Genomic DNA, 20,938 nt, shown 5'->3' on the forward strand with positions numbered 1-20,938 from the left:
ACGTTTATAGAGGAGTTATCCTTTGTTACTTACGCCTGTGAACGCTGATGCCCATACAGCGAAACAGCCGCGTTGATTCATCAGTTTTGGTCTCGGATTACAGGACTTACTCTTCACCGTCTGAACAAATTCTGATATTGCCATTTATATTTTGCATGCACAGGTTTTCAGCTGAGAAATTGCTTGATCAAACTACAGTTTGCCTCGTTGAAAACACTGAATTAGGACATGACTTCATTCTTCAGTAGACGGCCTTTGCTTGCTGTTTGAGTCAATTAGGTTTATTGAATTACATAAAAATAATGACGTGTTGTTTTGATGATACACCACAGCGTTGATTGCTCTCATGTGAGTGATGAGATTATAATTCATGAAATAACATGAGGTTTTTATGGGGTCCAAGCTGGTTGCAAAAATTGCAAAATTTTGGCACAGATGAGTTTTTGTCTTGCAGTTTTTGATGCACAAACACAAAAATAACAAGAACAAAAAGAGCAAAGAACAATCTGAACCCTGAACATAAATGTCATAATTCTATCATGTTTTCCACGTCAGTCATTCGTTTCAAGTTTGACTGGCGCTCTTAGTGGTAGTGGATGGAAACATACATTAATTAGCATTTTCTGTAGCTGATTTTCTATAAATTGTGATAATTTGTGCTACGTTTGAATGGAAACCTGACCACTGTAGTGTCTGCAACTTTGAGCACTTCACAGTTGAATTTGTACGAGGATCAGTTCAGTGTTTGTGCAGGAAGTCGAAGCTGTATATTTATCATCATGATGCAGAGATGTAGGAGTAGATGGAGGCACAGATCAGAGTCAGGATGGATGAATTCATGTCAACATATAGGTGAAATACTTATGTCTTTGTGTCTCTAAATGTTTGTCCGCCTGCAGATCTGAATTACTGCGGTCGCCACCAGCCTTGTGTCAACGGAGGAACCTGCATGAACACCGAACCAGACGAGTACTACTGCGCCTGTCCACAAGGATACTCCGGCAAGACCTGTCACATCGGTGAGAAAAAAAACCCCCTCATTTACTGTTTTTGTTTTTGTTCTATCACGTTCAGTATTTCCTTTTAATTTTTCTCTGTCAGAACTGAAATGAATGTAGTCAAATGACAAAAATAATCGATGAATCGTCTTTTATCAAGCAAAAATTCCAAATATTTGATTCAAATCTGAACATTTGCTGCTTTTCTTCGCCATATACGATTGTGAACTCAATACATTTGTTGGCTGAACAGAAAATTATCAAAACATGTCCGATATAAAAACATACCTACAATATATATTGGAAAAATATGACGTAAGATGCCTTATATAATGTTTTGGAAAAGACTGAAGAAAATTGCTCACCTGCAACATCCCTCTCCCTCCATCAGCCGAGCACGCCTGTGTTTCCAGTCCCTGTGCCAACGGTGGTACATGCCACGAGGTTCCCACAGGCTTCGAGTGCCAGTGTCCGCCAGGCTGGGAGGGGCCAACCTGTGCCAACAGTGAGTCTTTGCAATACTTTCAATCATCTCCACACATCACGTCTTCTTCTTCTTCTCTTCTGTCGGCATTACATAATTGTTTCTCTCTTCTATGAAAACTTTTTTTGTGATACTTATCAATCAAACGCACTCAGTGTCTGTAAAGCTTTATGCGGAGAGGGAATCGATTAATTAAAAAGTAAACATTCTTCTTATGAACCAAGACCCTCTTAACACAACTCTAAACAAGCCATTCGTCATCTTATTAAAGGGATAGTTCGAATAATTTGAAGTGTGGTAGTAGGAGGAACTTATTAGGGATGTTACTGGTTAATTATTAATCACCATTTAGACGTTAGCCGGTCAAAAATGTATCTATTGATAATTATAGTAGCCTAGAAATGGCTGCAGTTGCACCTCATCTGACATTGTTTTGTCTTGTGGAACCATGTTTTAATAAAGAAACTTCAACTTAAACTTCAAATGTCAGAAAAACCAGAAAAGAGAAACAAGTGAAAATGAGGAAAAAACATGCATTTTGTATCTTATATATATTAGTGATTAATTTATTAATCAGCTGTTAGCATATTCAGTCTGTTAGGGAAAAGGCACAGAATTTGCAACCTTAGTAGTTAACAGTAGTCAACATATTACCTACAATAGACGGCAGTCGACACGCCCCCAGTTGGAGAAGCTAAGAAATGTGCTGCTGTGGACAGAGTCTGCAATAAAAAAAAGTGTACGCTATATTTAGAATATTTTCAACGCTTTACCTTGCTGTCAGACAAACTTTTCTGATTGGAAACCGTTACACAAGACAAACATTGCTCCCTCCAAACCAACCAAACTCCATTGGCAAAATAACTCATTATACGTCACAGAACACAGGAGTTGTTCTGTGAGGAATGGTCTTCTGCTGTCTCGATCTTTTAGTCTGTTTGTGTCATTACATGTTTTTTGGTGTTTCAGAGGGTTGGTTTGGATTCACCAAAGTCACACAATAACACAAACTAACTAACCAGTTGTGACAGCAGTAGGCCAGCAACCCTTGTGTTCTGCAAAGTAAAATGACTGTTTTTGTCAGTGGAGTTTGGTGGGAGGAAGAGAGCGATTTAAGGAGCAGTCACATCAGAAAAAGCTGTCTGACAGCAAAGTGAATCAATGAAAATAATCTAAATATAGTGCACACTTAAACTGATATTGATTTTCTTAAGTGGGCCTTTTTTTAAGGTGGGTACAATACTTTTTGCTGATCCTGTCCACAGCAGTACACTGCTTAGCGTCTGTGCTGGTACTCCTCTCTGCTTCTGCATCTAGTGTCGTTTAATATACTGACCAGTTACCTCACACAACCGCGCTTCAGAAAATCCGAACTATTCCTTTAATGCCCCAAGTCTAAATAAAGTCCAGCACTTCTTTCGCATGCAGTTAGAAATAAACAGAGAGTTAGATGAAGTGTGTGTGTTTTCTCAGATGTGGACGAGTGTGCCTCCAGTCCGTGCGCTCGGGGTGGGACCTGCATCGACCTGGAGGACGGCTTCGAGTGCGTGTGCCCTCCGCAGTGGGAGGGAAAGACCTGTCAGATCGGTGAGATTCAAATTTTCAGCAACTACACCCACGCACGCAACTTTTCACTTTGTATTTGTTCCTACAGTATCATCAGAGGTTGTTTTAGAAAAAAAAATAGGATTTCCCGTGTTCAGGATTTCTGTGTTTTTGGCAAACGGCTCCTCATTTCTACAGGGACAAGATGTGTTTTCTTTCCTGTTTGTTCCTAAAACAAATAAATGGCCTCCGAGACACACGCACAGCGTTGCTCGCTGCTCAGGATAACCGTGTTTTTGGATTAAAATTGGCAACCAGCAACCCGAGCCCCGTGGCCAGAGTACAAGCTGTCAATATCCCGGACGAGCTGGCAGCTGCACGGCCCCTTTTTCTCAATGACTTTATGAGCTACTAGTGTGTCTATATCCGGCTGTTTGTTTGTCGCTGGCGGTGGCATTCGTTTCTATATCGCTCCCGTCCCGAGGAGCGGACGTGACCGGCGTGAAGCCAGGAAATGGATTACGACCGGTAAACAAAGTTAGTGTGTGTGTGGAAGTGTGTGTAGGGGAGGGGGTGAAGGTAGGAAAGAGATCCCAAGAGTTCAGTGTCATCTTACCGGCTCACATCTCAGCTTACAGGCAGCCACTGGCCTCCTGTCTTACCTGGCAATTGTGTGTGTGTGTGTGTGTGTGTGTGTGTGTGTGTGTGTGTGGAGTTTAGGGTTTCAGAGAGAAGACAGGTGTGTGTGTGAGGGAGCACAGCAGGACTCCCTGCAGACTGCCTCCCCTCCCTCTCTTTTGAATATTTGAGCAGCGGTGCTTTTCTTTGTTGTAACACTTTTGATGTCTTTGAGGTGGTGAAACTGTAACCGTTTTCAACCAAAACAGATAAAATGTCCATCTTCAATGGTTGGTTCTCTCAGTGAAAGTTTATAGAAGGACTTTTGATCAAGTTTTACACTCAGGACCTGACAACAATAATATTTGGGGGTGTTTTGGTTAATATTTGGTCACAAAGAAATTCGGTTTCCATCTGGTGTGGACAGCAGGAAATACTGTGTATAAGTGAATCAACTGACTGAATGTTTCAAAGCTTCTGTGGTTACCATCGATGTCCAAATCAGTTTTCAAATGCTGCGTTTTTGTTTTTGTTTTTTTCTTTTTTGAGGAGAGGAAGGAGATGTTGCTTTGCCTGCACCGAGAAAGAGGCAAAAGACTGGGCCAGAATTTTTTTTAAAGCAGATACTGTTGGGCCAGACTTTCAAATAATAATACCAAAAAAATGATCCATTATTATTTGTTTCTCGTTTTTGATGACCAGGAGTTCATTTGCATGAACAGGAGTAAACGCACTGCATTTCCTGACCACTTCAAAATAAAATTCGACTCATGTTTCACAGTTAAATGCTTTTAATGCAAAGCTGCATCAATAGGAAATGGTCGGTTTACACCAGCAGTTATTGCATGTATGTTTATCAGTGGCCGTTCTGCAGGCTGGATGAGAAGCTTTGGTGGGCCGGACGAGGCCCGCGGGCCACTAGACAACAATCTCTTCTCCATGGTGCTTAATTATTCTCAAAATTTCCTCCCTCCATCCTTGCGAGGATGCGCTCTTGCTCCTTGTGCACAAATGCGGTCCAGCAAATACAGAGCTGTGACCCTTTGACTTCGAAGTCTTGTTAAGCTCAAAATTACAATAATAGCAAAGTGGGGATCATTTGAATCATTCTGTATTTTAAAAAAAAGTTGAAAATGACTTAAAGGATTAGTGCAGCAATTTAGTATTACAATACCATAAAGTCTGGGGACAAGAGACAGATTATTACATGATAAACAAAATTGAAGCAACAGAGGCTTTTACTTTGTAGTGCACAGACCTGATTAGGTTAATTCTGACACATTTAGCCAAAATATTTCACTGGTTTTTAGTGCAGCATGTGAATTAATTTATCATGTTCCAAAAAAGATTCATATATTTTAAATAAAGCTGGAAAAAAAGCATTTCGATAGATGTAGTAATTGCTATATGATTTATGATTAGTGAGAAAGATCATTTTTGCATCAGTTTTTATTTTCGATGAAAAAATATTTAAATCATGATGATGTCTGTACCAAATAAACATGTTTTGTTACATCTGGAAAAAAGTGTTTGTGAGCCAGGGCAACTCTGCAGCACCACAGTCCTTCATTATAACGCTGTCTTGTAACACATCTTCCTTCATCAAAAACTACGCCTTCTTTGCCATAATGCAATTTAGATAATTGTTTGATTAATTGTGCAGCTGTAATTTTAAATGTTTATTTAGTTTTTGGCTGCTCAAACATTGGCTACAACATTTGATTCTGCAGTAGCGATGGTGCCAGTTCTGTGTCAGCGGGGCTTCAGAGGATGATAAATGGATTTCTGGTCTCTTTTCTTTCTCTTGCTTTGTCTCAATTGACGAACTCGGTCTCCTTCTACATCCTGCCTTCACAGATGCAAATGAGTGTGCAGGAAACCCCTGTGTGCACGCTAGCTCTTGCAAAAATTTGATTGGCGGATATCACTGCAGCTGTTTTCGGGGATGGTCCGGACAAAATTGTGACATCAGTCAGTATTTCCTTCCTTAAAAGTCACTTTTCGATAACTGTCCCTCCACTGGCGTCCTCCTCCTCCTCCTCCTCCTCCTCTTCTTCTGGCTACTTACCAACGCCTCCTCTCACTTCCAAGACACGCAACATAGGTGTCTAGGTGCATCACTCACTTTTCCCCACATGTGGTAACTCGTCTTGGCAAACTGAAGCTACAGCTCTGCCACCATGACTGAACTTGCATGTTACAACCTATACAAGGTCTATCTGACGCTCTTGGCTTCACTAGTTGTTTCTTTTCCAAACTTTGTCTTAATCTGCGCACGTCCCACATTATAGATTGTACCTGATAATGCAGAACGTGATAAATGGCCCAAGAATGTGGAAACTACTCAAAGGGATAGTTTGGATTATTTGAGGTGCGAGGTACGTATCCATAGTCAGTAGCAGAGAGGGGTACCACCTAAAAACATCATTACCAGTTTAGGAACATTTCACCGCTTAACCTTGCTGTCAGACAGCCTTTTCAAGTGGGAAACCATTGTTATAATTGTCAAATACCGATCTCTCTCGCTCAACCAAACTCCATTGGCAAAACCAGTAATTTTACCTCCCAGAACACAGGAGCTGCTGGTCTACGGCTGCCTCGATCGGTCGCTTTGTGTGACTTTGGTGAATCCAGATTAACCTTCTAAAACACCGAAACCACAGAATAACAAAAACAAATGAACAGATTGAGGCAGCAGTAGACCAGCAACTCTTGTGTTCCTCAAGGCAAAATTAATAGTTTTCCAAATGGAGTCTGGTGGCTTTCCAATCAGAAAAGCCTGTCTGACGGCAAGGTAAAGTGGTGAAAATATTCTAAATATAAAATATATATATAACTTTCTTTCTGTTTTTTTTTTTTTTATTTTTAGTTGAGCCTTTTCTTTGTGGCTAAAATACTACTGTAGGTAATGCACTGACTGTGGAGGAGTACCTCATAAAATGCTACTTCAAATTATCCGAACTATCCCTTTAATGTTCTTCATGATGTTAAATCACGTCTTCTTCCTCTTCAGATGTCAAAGGCTGCCATGGTCAGTGCAAGAATGGAGCAACATGCAAGGTATGACTGTTTTACTTCTGTCTGTGTTCCACTTCGTTCAGCTGCTGCACCAACATGAACCAGAACATCCGTTGTTGCCCTTTGACTCTTCATTTCTCTTTTGCGTCGTCTTCAGGAGGGCCCGAGGGGTTACCACTGCCAGTGTGCTCCAGGTTTTGTGGGCGCTCACTGTGAGATCCAGAGGAATAAGTGCGATGGCCGGCCATGCCAGAACGGCGGCCAGTGTCACGCAGTGCTGGACAGCTTTGTGTGTCAGTGCCCGCCGGAGTTCGCCGGACAGCTGTGTGAGGTGAGTCTCACGTTCCACTGGTCACAGCGCCGGATTATTGTGGATGCAGTGACAGTTTATACGCGTGTTTACGGCCTTTGGACTCAAGTAGTGATGCATTTCATGTTTTAGCAACTTCAAGGGCCGTGAACACCAAGAACGAGACGACTATAAATAAATTGTTGTAAAAATCATCCACACCATAACTATAATGACATTAGTGGTTGTGAATGATGTCATTGTTGCCAGCCTTTCAGAGCATTTTGATGAAAGATAGAAACACTGGCAGCCAAACAAAACCTATAAAATATTTTGGTGTACAACGCTTATGTGTAACTTAATTTTAGGCTGCAGATACACATTTAGAAAACATTATTTGAAGGGGTCTCTGAAGGTTGTTTGATCCTTTGACGATCGCCAGGATAGCATTTAACTGACTCATACACAACTAAGAATAAAATTTGTCTTCAAAAGACGACAGATCTCAGAGAAAATTGTGAGATTCTCCTAACTTTTCTCGTCTTTGAAGGATTTCGTGAACTCATATCCTGGCTTTCTTTTTTCTCTGCAGCAACTTGTCATCAATATCCATTTCGTTTTCCATTTTATCAATTCAGTTTTGCTGGAATGTGCATCACCACTATTTACAGAAGAGCATGGCTCATCAGTGCAGAAGCTCACATCATTATCATTATGTTATCATTCTTCTTAGTCTGTATGTTTAGGCCACAAAGTTTAGCAAAAAGTGCCAGAGAAGATGCATCTTTCTTGATGGAGATCTACAAACAACTTTCTGTGACCTGCTGTTAGATAAGCACACAACCTTACAACCTTTTGCAAGAACATTTTCCTTTTCTTCTCCTAAACTTCTCTTACTTTTTTCTGTAAGATTTACTCATTTGAGGCCTCCGTCTTGGATTTTTAACAGGAAAAAATTGTCATAAATTGCTTGTTTCAGTATGTTAAATGTCACCTGTTCACGAGTCAGAGTGCATTTGTGAGATCAGATCATTATAAAAACATTTCCACATTCATATACAAAGCAGTGTTGGGAATATATTGGCTCTTCTGGTTTGCCTGTGAAGAACGATCATGAGCTGTGCCTCAGGGACGGGACACACCCACTGAGCCGAAGAAAAGTGAAAGTAAAACAAATATTTTCACATCTAAAACTGTGTATTAAGGATTTATTTCAGCCAAACATTTGGTGATTGTTAGAACGGTGGAAAGACCGACCAAGACGATTTTGGTGACTTTTATTTTGTTTCTGTCAAGTTTGAGGAAGTGTGTTTTACGATGAGTTGGCAAGAGAGAAATTTGGATTCAGAGGGTGATCGGTTGTATTTTTCTGTTTAATAAGGAAAATAGCCGTAAGAACATACCTTTCTTGGGTTATTTTTTTCTTTATTGGAAGTAGCAAACAGTTATTTATGTATTTATTTATTTATTTCTCAGGGACAGTGCACATTAATAAACATTACAATTAGCCCAAAGGCTAGTTTTCGTCCATAGTGCCTGGACAAGCAGTCAGTGGAGCAGCTCTCATGATGCTAAAAAAACATCCTGCACATGCCTGGGGAATCAGACAGTCATGGAGATGGATAAATATTGAAGATGGTGCACTGCAATAGCGGATGTTCCCTTTTACTGCAATCCATAAAGATCCTGAGCCGGCCGTCGGAGTGCCGGAATTTTCCTAGCCGTGTCAAGACATGCTAATAACATCATGAGATCTAAAGAAAATGTTGTCGAAACACTCTGCAAGCCACGGTGACGATGGGGTGAAAAGCATATTAATACTTACACGGCATCCATTTTTATTTTGGATAGTATACGCAGAGTGACTCGTAATGCTGTGCAGATACACAAACTGCAGTATTCATTACAACATAGCGACCAAAGCCAACTGTTCATTGCAGCGTGCCAAGTTATTGCTATGATCTGTGTCATCAGCCCGATAAGCCAAACTGAGGTTTCACTGCAAATTTCTGTTGTAGTTGGTCATTTTATTATTATTTTTTTTATTTTATTATTACATATCCATGTCCTTGCTGCTACTTAAAGTGTATGTTTGAAGCTAATGTAGGTTAGCAGTGAGGAAACCGACACCTCGCTGCATCTCTTGGGCCCTGAATGGAGGACATTGCTGGTCAGGAGCCAATCCTGTTTTAGCATCTCTACTATAAATACGAGCCTCTCTGAATGAGGTGACGCTGGATTTCTGCCCGCATACTACAGAGCTCTAATGCCTGCTATGGCACGGTGTACATTCCTGCCCTGCGGTGCCAAAACTACAACACCTTCAGCATCATATTTCTCTGATTAGTATCATCGCTCGAGTCCAGGAAGGTTTGATTGTGTAATGGTGACTTTGCCCATTCCTGATCTCAGTGAAGTCTTCAGAAGAAACAAGGACAACTTGAATCCCAGCGGGGGAAAAAAAAAAGAGCCACATTTACTCTCTTAGTAGGTGACATGCTTCTCTTTATCATCCAACACCAGTTTATAAAGTTTGTGCCCCACATATAATTTATTTGGAGACTCAACCCAAAAAAAGATTTGATCTGTAATTTTAGCCACACTGGCTCTGTGGATGACACTGTTGCCTGGTTGTTCAGTGGGTCCACCGCTTTGGTCCTGACTAAAATATCTCAACGAGTGCTCAACAGTCCTGAGTCTCTGCGGTCGTGTTTTGCTCTTCATAATGCGCCACACTTTTTCAACGGGACTGCGGGCATGTCAGTCCAGTACCTGAGCTCTTTTACAACATAACCACGCTGTTGGAACACGTGCAGAATGTGTCTTGGCATCGTCTCGCTGAAATAAGTGGGCACGTCTCTGAAAAAGACGTCATCTGGATGGCATCGGGGGGGGGGGGGTGGCAGCAGCAGTTGCTCCAAAACCTGTATGTACCTTTCAGCTTTAATGGGGCCTTCACAGATGTGCCATGGGCACCAACACACCCGGCTTTTGAAGTTGCTGCTGGTAACAGTCTGGTCCTTTTCTTCTTTAGTGCGGAGGACGTGATGTCCATGATCTCTGAAAACAGTCTGTGGACTTATCGGACCACAGCACACTTTTCCACTTTGCATCAGTCCATCTCAGTGGTTTTCTGAAGTACACACCGTAGCAGTGCTCACATAGTCCCGCCTCCTCTCACTTACTTACAGTGCTGTCTTCTGACCGTCACTCATCTCATTTTCTATATCTGTTGTCATGTTATAGCCTTGTTATATTTATATTTTAATGAAAATCTTAAACATAATGTTGTGGTATCAAAAAGGGTATTGAAAATTCAATATTTCAGTGTTGCAAAATTGTTTTAAAAATTATTAAAAATTCCAGTACCGTGACAACATTGCTGTTTTTATTCACAACTTTTTTAACATTAGAGTTGTATGTGACGTTGCCTTGTGGTTCAAATAAATTCTCAACCTGTCTGCTACAGTGAGGAATGTCTCTCGTGCTGTGAACAGACCAAACAGTTGCATTAATGTGCGGAAGATTTATAGCCGCTCTTGCCCTCAGACACGATCCCCTGACCACACACATGCAAATAGAGAAGAAAAAAAAATGTCTCTGGCCTTGACACTTAGGGGTAAAATAAACTGTGTGTGACCACAGACTTCACCCACCCTGTTGCCCCGCTCTGACTCTCTTGTTCAGCACCTTAAATGGCGAAGGGGCGCAACCCAGAGTTTATGCACAGTAGGCTTCTGTTTACACAAACTGAGAGATTTTCACTCCGACCTCTGTGTTGCAGCGTGTAGAAATGGCAAAAAGACGTTGCCTCGTTTTGGGTTGTTTCTGTGTCACGGTGGTATGGTGGATGATTTATCTTTATTATATTCTCTGTGTCTCTGCATGATGTTGGACCAGAGTCAACATGCGCCCTCGTAATGGGTCTGTCTTTCTCCAGCATGCTCGGTTTCTCTCTGTCTCTCTTGCTCTCTTTCTGCTGCCAGGCTTCTGTCTCAGAATAATCTTGAAAGATTAAGCAGGGCAGAGATGTAAAACCAAAAGCGTGGATTCCCTTGATGAGCTTAGGGGAAGTTTCCGAGGCTTACTTCGCTCGTCCGCTTACTTTCGATTTGTTCTGAACAGCGGCGGTCTGAGCCGAGCTAAGCGGCTCACCTGCGCAGACTAAAGATCTTCTTTCTCCACAGCTCATTTGGATTCTTTTTTTTTTAATTATCACCAGCTAATTATTTTATTGAGCCGATGATGATGTTTAGGAATTTGAGTTAGCACGGAAGCAGTGGTCTACAAGTCACAGAAGCAGGCTTGTGTCCAAGATCAGCTCAGTTCGCCTGGAAATCATCTCGCTTGCAACTTCTGTCCAAGTGTCCTTTGTCAAGGCACCGTACCCCCGTCTGATCCAGTGGAGCTGCTCGTTCGCAGCAGACGTTTGCAGTTGTAATCACTCGTGGAGGAGTGTGGTAGTTCTGGATATCTTTCAGATGTGAATTTGTGAAATGTTTTGAATGTCAAATTAGATTTAAACTACTTTTGGCAGCTCAACAAGCTACACTGACGAGTGTAACGATTCTTAAAATCCGTGGTTTGGTTCAAACCTTGATTTTCACTTCATATCTCAGTTTTTTTTTTGTTTTATGTCTTTTTTTGGGTGGAGGGGTGGTGAATAGGGAAGAATGGGGAAATTTTTTCTGGTGATTGATAGAAATATAAATAAGTAAATAAACTCTGCTGGGGACAATACAGCTAATCTACATGAGAAAACAATTTGAGACTCTAGACTACAGTATGTATTGCATTTTCAGTCTTAATTCTCACTGACTAAAGTTGTCTCGGTGAACATGTTAGCAAACAAACTGCCCATTTAAACATATTTTAAACATGGAGTAACACTGGCATTTCTGGCCTCATGTCGAACATTTACAAATTTTATTTTAGCTCGGTTTTGGTCTCCACCAGCTCCTGAAGGAAATATCTGGCTCTTTAGCAGTTAACTCCGTTCGTTTCATGGGCTCGTTGCTGGATCTGTCTGTCTGCATGTTTGGTGCTGGACAGGTGGCGGTCAGTTGGTTTTTGGGGGGTTTGTTTGTGCTTAAAATGACACAAGTGCTGAGAGCAGTGAGACTCCAAAACAATATGTTTGCAGTTTTATATGTATATATATTTTTTTATTTATATTTTCCTCTTCTCCTGATGTCCTCAGATCCCCAGCTGGTCCCCCTCGGACGCTTGTGATCCAAACCCTTGTGAGAATGAGGCAAAGTGCCACAGCATGGACCAGGACTTCTACTGCGCCTGTCCCGAAGGCTACGAGGGGAAGACGTGCGAGCGGCTCAAGGAGAACTGCAACACCACCCCGTGTCAAGGTGACTGTTCAGCACCGTTTCATCGCTGCCCTGCATCGACGTCAAACAAGCCTATCAAATAAGGACTTTGACTTTATTCTTGTTTTTTTTTCTCTCTTCCTGCAGTTATTGACAGCTGCACTGTTGCCATAGCAACCAACGACTCAGCCGGAGTGCGGCACGTCTCCTCCAACGTCTGCGGCCCACGAGGACGCTGCATCAGCCAGCCGGCCGGCAACTTCACCTGCGCGTGTGATCCAGGTTTCAGCGGCATCTACTGTCACGAAAGTACGTGGAGACACGACTTTAAACTTCTGTTTAACATCAGACCCACAACAGAAACAAAAAGTGAAACTAATTTATTCACTTATTTTAATCTTTTTCTTTTTCCTCCAAAAGAGATTTTGAATGATCTAAACTGAGATTGTCTACTTCAAATATATTGAAAAATATTGCATTTTATTATTATTGATATTTTAATCAGCGCAAAACAACTATTCCAACTATTACACGTCTGTGTACAGCATTTTTTGTTTTTATAAAAATATGTTTTTTCCCTTTTAATCTAAAGTGTCTGGCTTTCCATTTTTAATGAAATAAAGTCAGTAGCAGTAGAACATATAAAATAAAGACGATTTAGATCATTAAAAACAAAATAATTACACAGTTACACAATGTCACAGTTAACGTGACATTTTTAATCACAATATTTCCATATTCTATATAGTGACACATCTCTATATATAACACATAATGTTATTAAGCAAATATAGCCATTTTTAAATGTTTTCTGAATGTAATAAACATGAAACATGTTAATTACATGTCGAAAACAATATCAAATTTGTAGAATTTACACATGCACTATATAACATAACTATAATCATAGTTATAGACCTTTACAAATGTTCATGAAGTCCTTATGAGCAGCTTATAAATGCCAAATAGGTAGGGTTAAAGTAAACTGTTAAAAATCTAAGATGCTGCATGAAGGCCTGCTGAAAAGTTTTTGTCTATCCAATTGTACTTTACTTCCAGATATCAACGACTGCATCAACAACCCGTGTGGAAATGGAGGGACCTGCATTGACGGCGTGAACTCCTTTCAGTGCTTCTGTCCTGACGGCTGGGAGGGTCGACTCTGCGACCTCAGTGAGTCCCTCGCCTCTGACATAATTATTCTTGATTGGTTATTTGTCTCGGAGTTTCTGCCTGCTCCGTTCTACACTTCTTTCCGCCGACTCAAACACAGTTTTGGTAAAGATCACCTCACGTAAATCTTCCCCAGATGTCAACGAGTGCAGACACAACCCGTGTAAGAACGGCGGACGCTGCGTCGACCTGGTGAACGACTTCTACTGCGAGTGTGCCGACAACTGGAAGGGCAAGACCTGCCATTCCCGTGAGTTATGTCGACTGTGTGTTAATGTGTGTGTTTATGTTCAGAGCTCGCTGTCGCCTCAACTGCACCGTGCCGCACGTCTTTTACACGCTGTCGACACTGAGAGTATATTGGATCACAAGAATGATCCTTTTTACTGATGCTATGAATAGTGGTATGAAGATTGTGACCTCAGAGTTTCTTTGTACTCCCGGGCCAGGCGAGAGCCAGTGTGACGCCACCACCTGCAGTAATGGAGGCACCTGCTACGACCACGGGGACGCCTTCCGCTGTGCCTGCCCACCTGGCTGGGGAGGAAACACATGCAGCACAGGTGAGGCTTCAGGGTGGTGTCTAAAGTTTTACTTTGCAGGGTGCAGCTTGTAAAACACTTCAGATATTATTCTGTATCTTTAAAGTTACATCATTTGTGGTAGAAAGACATCCACAAATAATCAAATATTCATTTTTATTCCTTAATGCAGCCCCATGTTGTGTTCATGTTCATATCTTGCTGGCAGGCTCGTTTTGTTTTGCTTTAAAGCTGGGATAGTTGGTTTATTTTGGTGTCATTGGGCAACGGTTCCATAATTACCTTTAAGCACGATGTAATTCAAGTGGTTCGAGAGAAAACCAGACTTCTTTACCTCCTCTTGGTTCTGTTTTCAGGCTTTAGAACATCTAACTCTAGCCAGTCGCGGGTATTTTGCTACTTGGGGATAAGACTCAACAATCAACCGTCTTTGTCTAAAATCTCTTATTGCACCTTTAACCACTGGTAAATTAAAACCACATGACAGAACAATCACGTTGGCGTCTTTTTTTAATTCGACACAAAAGTTTGTGGTTGTCGACTTGCAACAACCTGTAAAGCTGCATCAATCCCATCTGTGCTTTTTGACTTTTTCTTGCTGGTATTTTCCATAAAGCAGCGAAGTAGCTAGTTAACAGTGTAGGAAGACGCTCTGATTGATCAGCTGTTTCTTCAACTGGCTGAAACTGACCTTTTTGATTTTGACATGCGAGCTGCGTTTCAGGCTAATTTAGGCTAATAGATGCTAAAACTGCATTGAAAGGCAGAATAATACAACTGGTATATTAAAGGATACCAAACTGGATATTAAATCAGCTCTTATTAACGGCTTTCCACCAGTATTCACTGCACCATATATAAAATATGTTTGTTAAACCAGCAAATCCATCATGATCCTAAGTAGGTGATGAAGACTGTCATGCAGTTTCTACCTATAAGACTAAATCCAGACTATTGACTAATGTTCACAAGCTCTATGTTACCGACAGCATTGTGTTTTCACAATTTTGCAGATTCAGACTGATTTCAGAGTCCTCAGGCATGGTTTAAAATGCCTCAATTAGAGTCAAAACTTCAGGTTAGCTAAGGGCAGGTCAGGTAGTTGCATGTTTTCTTGCAAAACCACTATTATATTTGATTCACTGTGCAAGTATGCTGTTGATGCTGTAGGTTGTTTAACAATCTGGTGCGCCCCTGTGATCTTTGATTAATACTTTCTCCGTCTCCACAGCCAAAAACAGCACATGCGCCTCCAGTCCTTGTTCCAACGGTGGAACCTGTGTGGGAGGAGGAGACGCCTTCACCTGCATCTGCAAAGAAGGCTGGGAAGGCCTCACCTGTGACCAAAGTTAGTTTCTCTGTGTAACTTTGCATGTAACTGACCAAGCACCAAGACCTAAAGGCTTTAAATTCCACAGTATTCCAAGTAACACAAGCAGATTGTGACAGAGGTATTCAATGGGACCAGGGGTCTTCTCTGTGATGCAACAACTGGAAGTTGTTGGAAGACATGTAGAAGGGGTGGGGTTGTATGAGGTAATTGTCAATAGTGTGTTAGCTACAGTAGATGTCGCTTGATATTTAGAATATTTTAATTTGCAGTCAGACAGCATTTTCTGATGGGAAACCACAGTTATGAAAGTTAAATATCTCCCTCTCCAAACCAACCAAACTCCACAGGCGAAATCAGTAATTTTACCCAGCAGAACATGGGAGTTGCTGGTCTACTGCCGCCTCGCCCTGTTAGTCACTTTGTGTTATTTTGCGACTTCGGTGAATCCAAACTAACCTTTTAAAACACAGAAGTCGCTCAATGACAGAAACAAACTAAACAAACGAGGGAGCAGTAAACCAGCTACTCGCATAGTATGTGAGGTAAAATGACTGATTTTGTCTGTGGAGTTTGGTTGGTTTGGAGGGTGTGATGTTTGGCTGACATGATGGGTGGTTTCCTGTCAGAAAAGGCTGTCTGACGGAGAGGTAGAGTGCTGAAAATATTCTAGATAAATAGAGCGCCTTTTGTTGCTGACCCTGTCCACAGCAGTACATTGTTCAGTGTCTGTGCTGGCGTCCTTCTCTGCTTCTCCAAACTGCAAGTGCGAGGACAGCCATCCACTTTAAATTGATCTGAACTCAATTACTTAAAACTAAATATTTAATCAATTGTCCTAAATACCTTTACATTTTATGAAGACAATGGGAAATGGCACAAATATGGCACCTTCACACTAATTATCTCTTTTTTTGTTCTCTTCAACAGATATAAACGACTGCAACCCTCATCCATGGTATGTAGCGTTGTTTCCTGCCTCACACACTCCTGTAGCCAAACCTCTCCTCCCTCCTTTCATCCCCGTCCTCTTGCCTCCCTCGTCTCCACACTTCACACAGACCTCGCAGGCCGGAGGGGTGAAGTTGTCCTTAAATCAAGCCTCAAAGGGGGCATCTCTCAGAGGAGGGGGGCTCGGATATTGAATAGGCTGGAGAAAGGTGGGGAGAGAGGGTTTTTTTTTTTTTTTTTCTTGGGGGGGAAAAGGAGGACAAGAGTCCCACCTACCCCGTGGTGAATGCAGGTGGGGGGTGGAGTGGCGTGGGAGGGAGGGCATACGTGTCCATTCTTCCCGTGCGACCTGGTGGGGGGGGGGGGGCTTTGAGGACGAATGGAGGAGAGGCATGATGAGAGGAGGGGAGGGGAGGGACTGGACACGGCAATTAGCATCTGAAAGATGGAGGCTTGTATTGATGAGTTGAATTGAGCCTTGTGACCCCCCCCACTACCACCTCCACCACCACCACACACACACACACACACACACACACACACAAACGATGTGCTTTGTTGCAGCTGGAAAGGATGTGGCTCTTGTATCGCCTTTTATAATCTTTTTTTTTATTTCGCTCTCAGTTACAACGGCGGGATCTGTGTGGACGGAGTCAACTGGTTTCGGTGTGAGTGCGCTCCCGGTTTCGCCGGACCAGACTGCCGAATCAGTGAGTAACACTTTATGATGCATTTTAAATAAAGATCCTGATTCTTCAAAACCCTAAAATAGCCACCGCAACGCAGTATGATTAAGAGGGTGGATAGATGGAGCGAGGAATGGGGGGGCGAGGACATATTGACACCTAAATGTAAGACCGGGATGCCGCCCTCTCCCTTTTTCTCGGTCCCTTAACGCCTCAGGGGTCAGAGGTCGTCCCTCCTCCATACTCACACAGTCACACAAACACACACGGAAGACAAATTACCCAGTGACCCTGAAATTCTTCTTCTCCGCTCTTTTGTTTCGGCCGGATAGCGTTCACCTTTTCTGTCAGGCTTGAATTTGGGGATTCTCATCCAGACTGTGCTCATGTGGGATCTGGATGACAATGGGAGCCGGAGTTCCCAGTGATTTTGGTGGGAAGCCACGATTGATCTGTGTCACTCAAAGAGCTGCTCCATAAGCAGATGTGTTGGTAGTCAAACGTGCACAGTTTACCCACTTACGAAATTAAATGTATAAACAAGCATTCATCCACATTTTCTTTTGCAGATTTACTCAAAAATTGGTTAAAATTTGTGATGCATTTAAATGGAAACATGGCCATTGTAATTAGTGAACTCGCTGTCAGTGGTTGTCTGTTTTTTATGTCAAGTTTGACTTTGGTGACATGCAAATTTGCACTGTTGACCAATACCAAGCTTGCTTGATATTGTTGCCTTTCAGAGAGTTTGAGTCCATACTGACCTCTTTTGATGAAACATAAACTGTTTCACATAAGACCAATTGTTTGCAGACATTTATAAGGCAGAAGTTGATTTAATTAATGTTTGCAACTTATTATCCTGTTAGCAACCATGCTAGTGAGCTAGCTGTCTGTTATCAAGCTCCTACAAGTGAAAAGTCCATCACTTTTATCTTTGTGAACTTACTTAGACCATTAGGGACCAGGCTACCAAGCTAACTGTCAGTTAGAAAGCTCCTACTTGTAAAAAGTCCCGTAAATTTATCTTTGTGAATTTTTTATCCTGTTAGCAGTCAGGCTTACAAGCTCACTGTCGGTTAGCGAGCTCGTACAAGTGAAAAGTCCAGTACGGAAAATATAGAAAGCGAAAGAGAACAATTGTGACTAACTAGCACTGGCATGTTCCAGCTAGTTACCATGTTAGCAGTTTGCTAGCCAGCTGAAATAGTTTACTAACCAGTCCAACAAGTGTTTCCTACAAGCATCTAGAATCACATAATTTCACAAATTGCTATGCCACTCTCTGGAGTAACAAGGACTTTACTTTCCTATAAAACTTAAAAAATGTGATCCAGGCTCTAGTTTTTAACTTATATTTGATGATTCTCTTCCCTTCACAGACATAAACGAGTGCCAGTCTTCACCCTGTGCCTACGGTGCCACCTGTGTGGACGAGATCAACGGTTTCCGCTGCATCTGTCCGCTTGGTAGAACAGGAACCCGATGCCAAGAGTGTAAATGCATCTCTACTCAAGTCACAATCGCACTTTAATTCACTCCATCTTGTGGTTTTTGTAGTCCAACTTTCAACTGCCATCCTTGATTCATTCATTAATTTAGTCACTCAGTACTGCAGACGTCCTGTGACACAAGTCCAACATGTCTCTCTCTTTCTGTCTCTCTGCAGTCATAGGTATTGGGAAGACTTGCCACTATGCTGGGCTGCAGTTTCCTCACAGCAGCCGCTGGGAGGAAGAGTGTAACAGCTGCCGTTGCATTAATGGCAGAGTGGATTGTACAAAGGTAACACAGCCCCATCTGAGAACAGTGCCAGCAAATATCTGCTACTCTTCACTGACAAACAAAGACTCTGAGCGAGTGTTCAGACAGAGGACATCCAGCTACTGTTACCATAGAGTTAGAGAGCACAAACAAACACATAAATTGACTGAGCTGTGATAAATAATCAAAAAAGTTGCTTAGATTAGTTTTCGGAGTGGTAGCATATGTTAATTTCCTTTTTTTTGTTGTTTTGCTCATTTTATTGTCTAAAATATGCCAATCAATCAATCAATCAATCAGTTAACCACTAAATATCACAAACACTTATGCTAGAAAATGTTAAAATTAGGCCGTGACAGTAGTTAATGAGATCAGAACTGAAACAACTTAATTATTCAGTTTGACAGAAAATTAATCAGTAACTATTTAACTTTGACACATTGTGAAATTTGAACTTTGAAACATTGTTTGAGTAATTTTTAAAGTAAGAATACCAAACATGGAATGGTTTGCTTGAACAAAAAAATCAATTTGGGTTTTGGGAAGATGTCAGACACTTTACAGCAGAAACTATCAAAGAATTAATCAAGAAATATTCTAATAGTCCCCACTAACTTCTGAAAAATAAGAAGTTGTTCCCACTGATATGAACACAACACTTTTTTGCAGGTTTTCTTTATGTCTATTTCCTGCTCAGTTATATGAACCACATTAATCACTTTCCTTTCATGGGATGAAAACAAGCGCTGTAAAAGTGCTGGCCAAGTCAGTAGGAGTGGGTCTGTGGCAAACACTCTGTCACTGGTTAGTTAATAATGTTACTGATTAAATGACATGTGCCGATTGTACCTGTAGATCAAAGTCAATCAGGAGAGAGTGATAGATGTTGTGTAAATAAAGTTTTTACTTTAAAAAAATGTGTTCTCACCATAAAACACCTGCTTTTAGAATGGAGTTTGGTTTGGTGGAGAGTCCAGAGCTGAATTTCACCGCTGTCTCCCCCCTAAGTTGTAATGAGATCTGCGCCCTTGATAAAGCATAGATAATATCTGCAGCCCTAAATGAGATGATGGCCAACATTTGTCAGCGGTCAAAATAGAGAAACCTGCAGGGTAATACCAATATAAACATTTAGTGGGATTATGTAGATGAACATGTTGTCCCTGTGACACCAGGTGCTGTGTGGACGTCGTCCCTGTCGGCTCCAGTCAGCAGGCCAGGACCAGAGACAGCAGTCCTGCCCGGCCGGACAAGAGTGTCTGGAGCACAGCTACCTCACCTGCTTCTCTCCCCCCTGCCACGAGTGGGGGGTTTGCTCCATGGCTGGACGCTCGACTCCGCAACTAACCACCAAGTGCCAGCCGAACAGCGGGCATTTGGACAACAGCTGTGGCCGCATAACACTTGTTTTCAACAGAGACAAAGTACCACCAGTGAGTCATCTCATCACATAGACTTTTTTGTTGCACATTTTCAAGTCGTGGTTTTTGTGTTGTTGCTGATCAGTGTGTGTGTGTGTGTGTGTGTGTGTGTGTGCAGGGAACAACGGTGGAGAACATCTGCTATGAGCTGAGGTATCTTCCTGACACCCGAAGCTTGGCAAGAGACCACGCCCTTCTCCTGCTCTGTGACCTCTCTCATACAAATCAGGACGCGGTAGAGGTGGCCTTAGTAAGTGAATTTGAATTTGGAAGTCATCCTGCTCTTGGCTCACAGTGTCCGGCCTACTCTTGCTGTGTACAGTCTCACTGAAACATTATTAAAAGTATCCCGTTTTGGCTGTGAAGCACAGCGTTGGGGGGGGGGGGGGGGGGTCATTCGCTCTGATGTCCAGTTTGGCCGGCACAGTTTTACTTGGCCGGGACCAGAACAACCAGTGCTGCTCTTTGGCCACAGAACAGTTAATCCTGCAGTTGCTCATGCATCATGTTGCATTAAATGTGAATCAGTCAGTTCGATTGAAGTAAGGGTCAAAGTTAGGAAAATTCTGCACTTTTCGTGTGGATGTCTTGCACGTGTTGATGCCAACTGTAGTCAATTGAAGCAATAAATACCTCAATGCGAGCTATATATGTGTGGAGTCAAGCCAACAGTGCCTACATGTACCAGGATGCATTGCACACAAGCTTCTGCCGTGTATCACCGCCCAAGCTATTACTTTGTTGCCGAAAACACAGCATTAGATGATAAAAATGATCGTCTAACATATCCTCTGACTA

At 42.0% G+C, this 20,938-nt stretch overlaps 1 protein-coding gene across 1 annotated transcript in view; it reads left to right on the forward strand.

The window, feature by feature from the left end:
• The window catches only part of jag2b (jagged canonical Notch ligand 2b), a 69,906-nt gene that overhangs the window by 47,086 nt on the left and 1,882 nt on the right, over window positions 1-20,938 (forward strand). The window contains exons 7-24 of the mRNA XM_084738279.1: window positions 900-1,019; window positions 1,390-1,503; window positions 2,956-3,069; window positions 5,503-5,616; window positions 6,659-6,705; window positions 6,821-6,994; window positions 12,153-12,315; window positions 12,421-12,582; window positions 13,333-13,446; window positions 13,583-13,696; window positions 13,896-14,009; window positions 15,220-15,336; window positions 16,249-16,276; window positions 16,894-16,979; window positions 18,338-18,451; window positions 18,625-18,740; window positions 19,895-20,152; window positions 20,259-20,390. Coding sequence (XP_084594405.1) covers window positions 900-1,019; window positions 1,390-1,503; window positions 2,956-3,069; window positions 5,503-5,616; window positions 6,659-6,705; window positions 6,821-6,994; window positions 12,153-12,315; window positions 12,421-12,582; window positions 13,333-13,446; window positions 13,583-13,696; window positions 13,896-14,009; window positions 15,220-15,336; window positions 16,249-16,276; window positions 16,894-16,979; window positions 18,338-18,451; window positions 18,625-18,740; window positions 19,895-20,152; window positions 20,259-20,390 — 2,201 coding nt within the window. The remainder of the gene's footprint in view (window positions 1-899; window positions 1,020-1,389; window positions 1,504-2,955; window positions 3,070-5,502; window positions 5,617-6,658; window positions 6,706-6,820; window positions 6,995-12,152; window positions 12,316-12,420; window positions 12,583-13,332; window positions 13,447-13,582; window positions 13,697-13,895; window positions 14,010-15,219; window positions 15,337-16,248; window positions 16,277-16,893; window positions 16,980-18,337; window positions 18,452-18,624; window positions 18,741-19,894; window positions 20,153-20,258; window positions 20,391-20,938) is intronic.

This window comes from Lutjanus erythropterus, chromosome 15 (assembly GCF_056507025.1).
Source record: "Lutjanus erythropterus isolate fLutEry1 chromosome 15, fLutEry1.hap2, whole genome shotgun sequence".
In the NCBI taxonomy this organism is placed as follows: Eukaryota; Metazoa; Chordata; class Actinopteri; order Lutjaniformes; family Lutjanidae; genus Lutjanus; species Lutjanus erythropterus.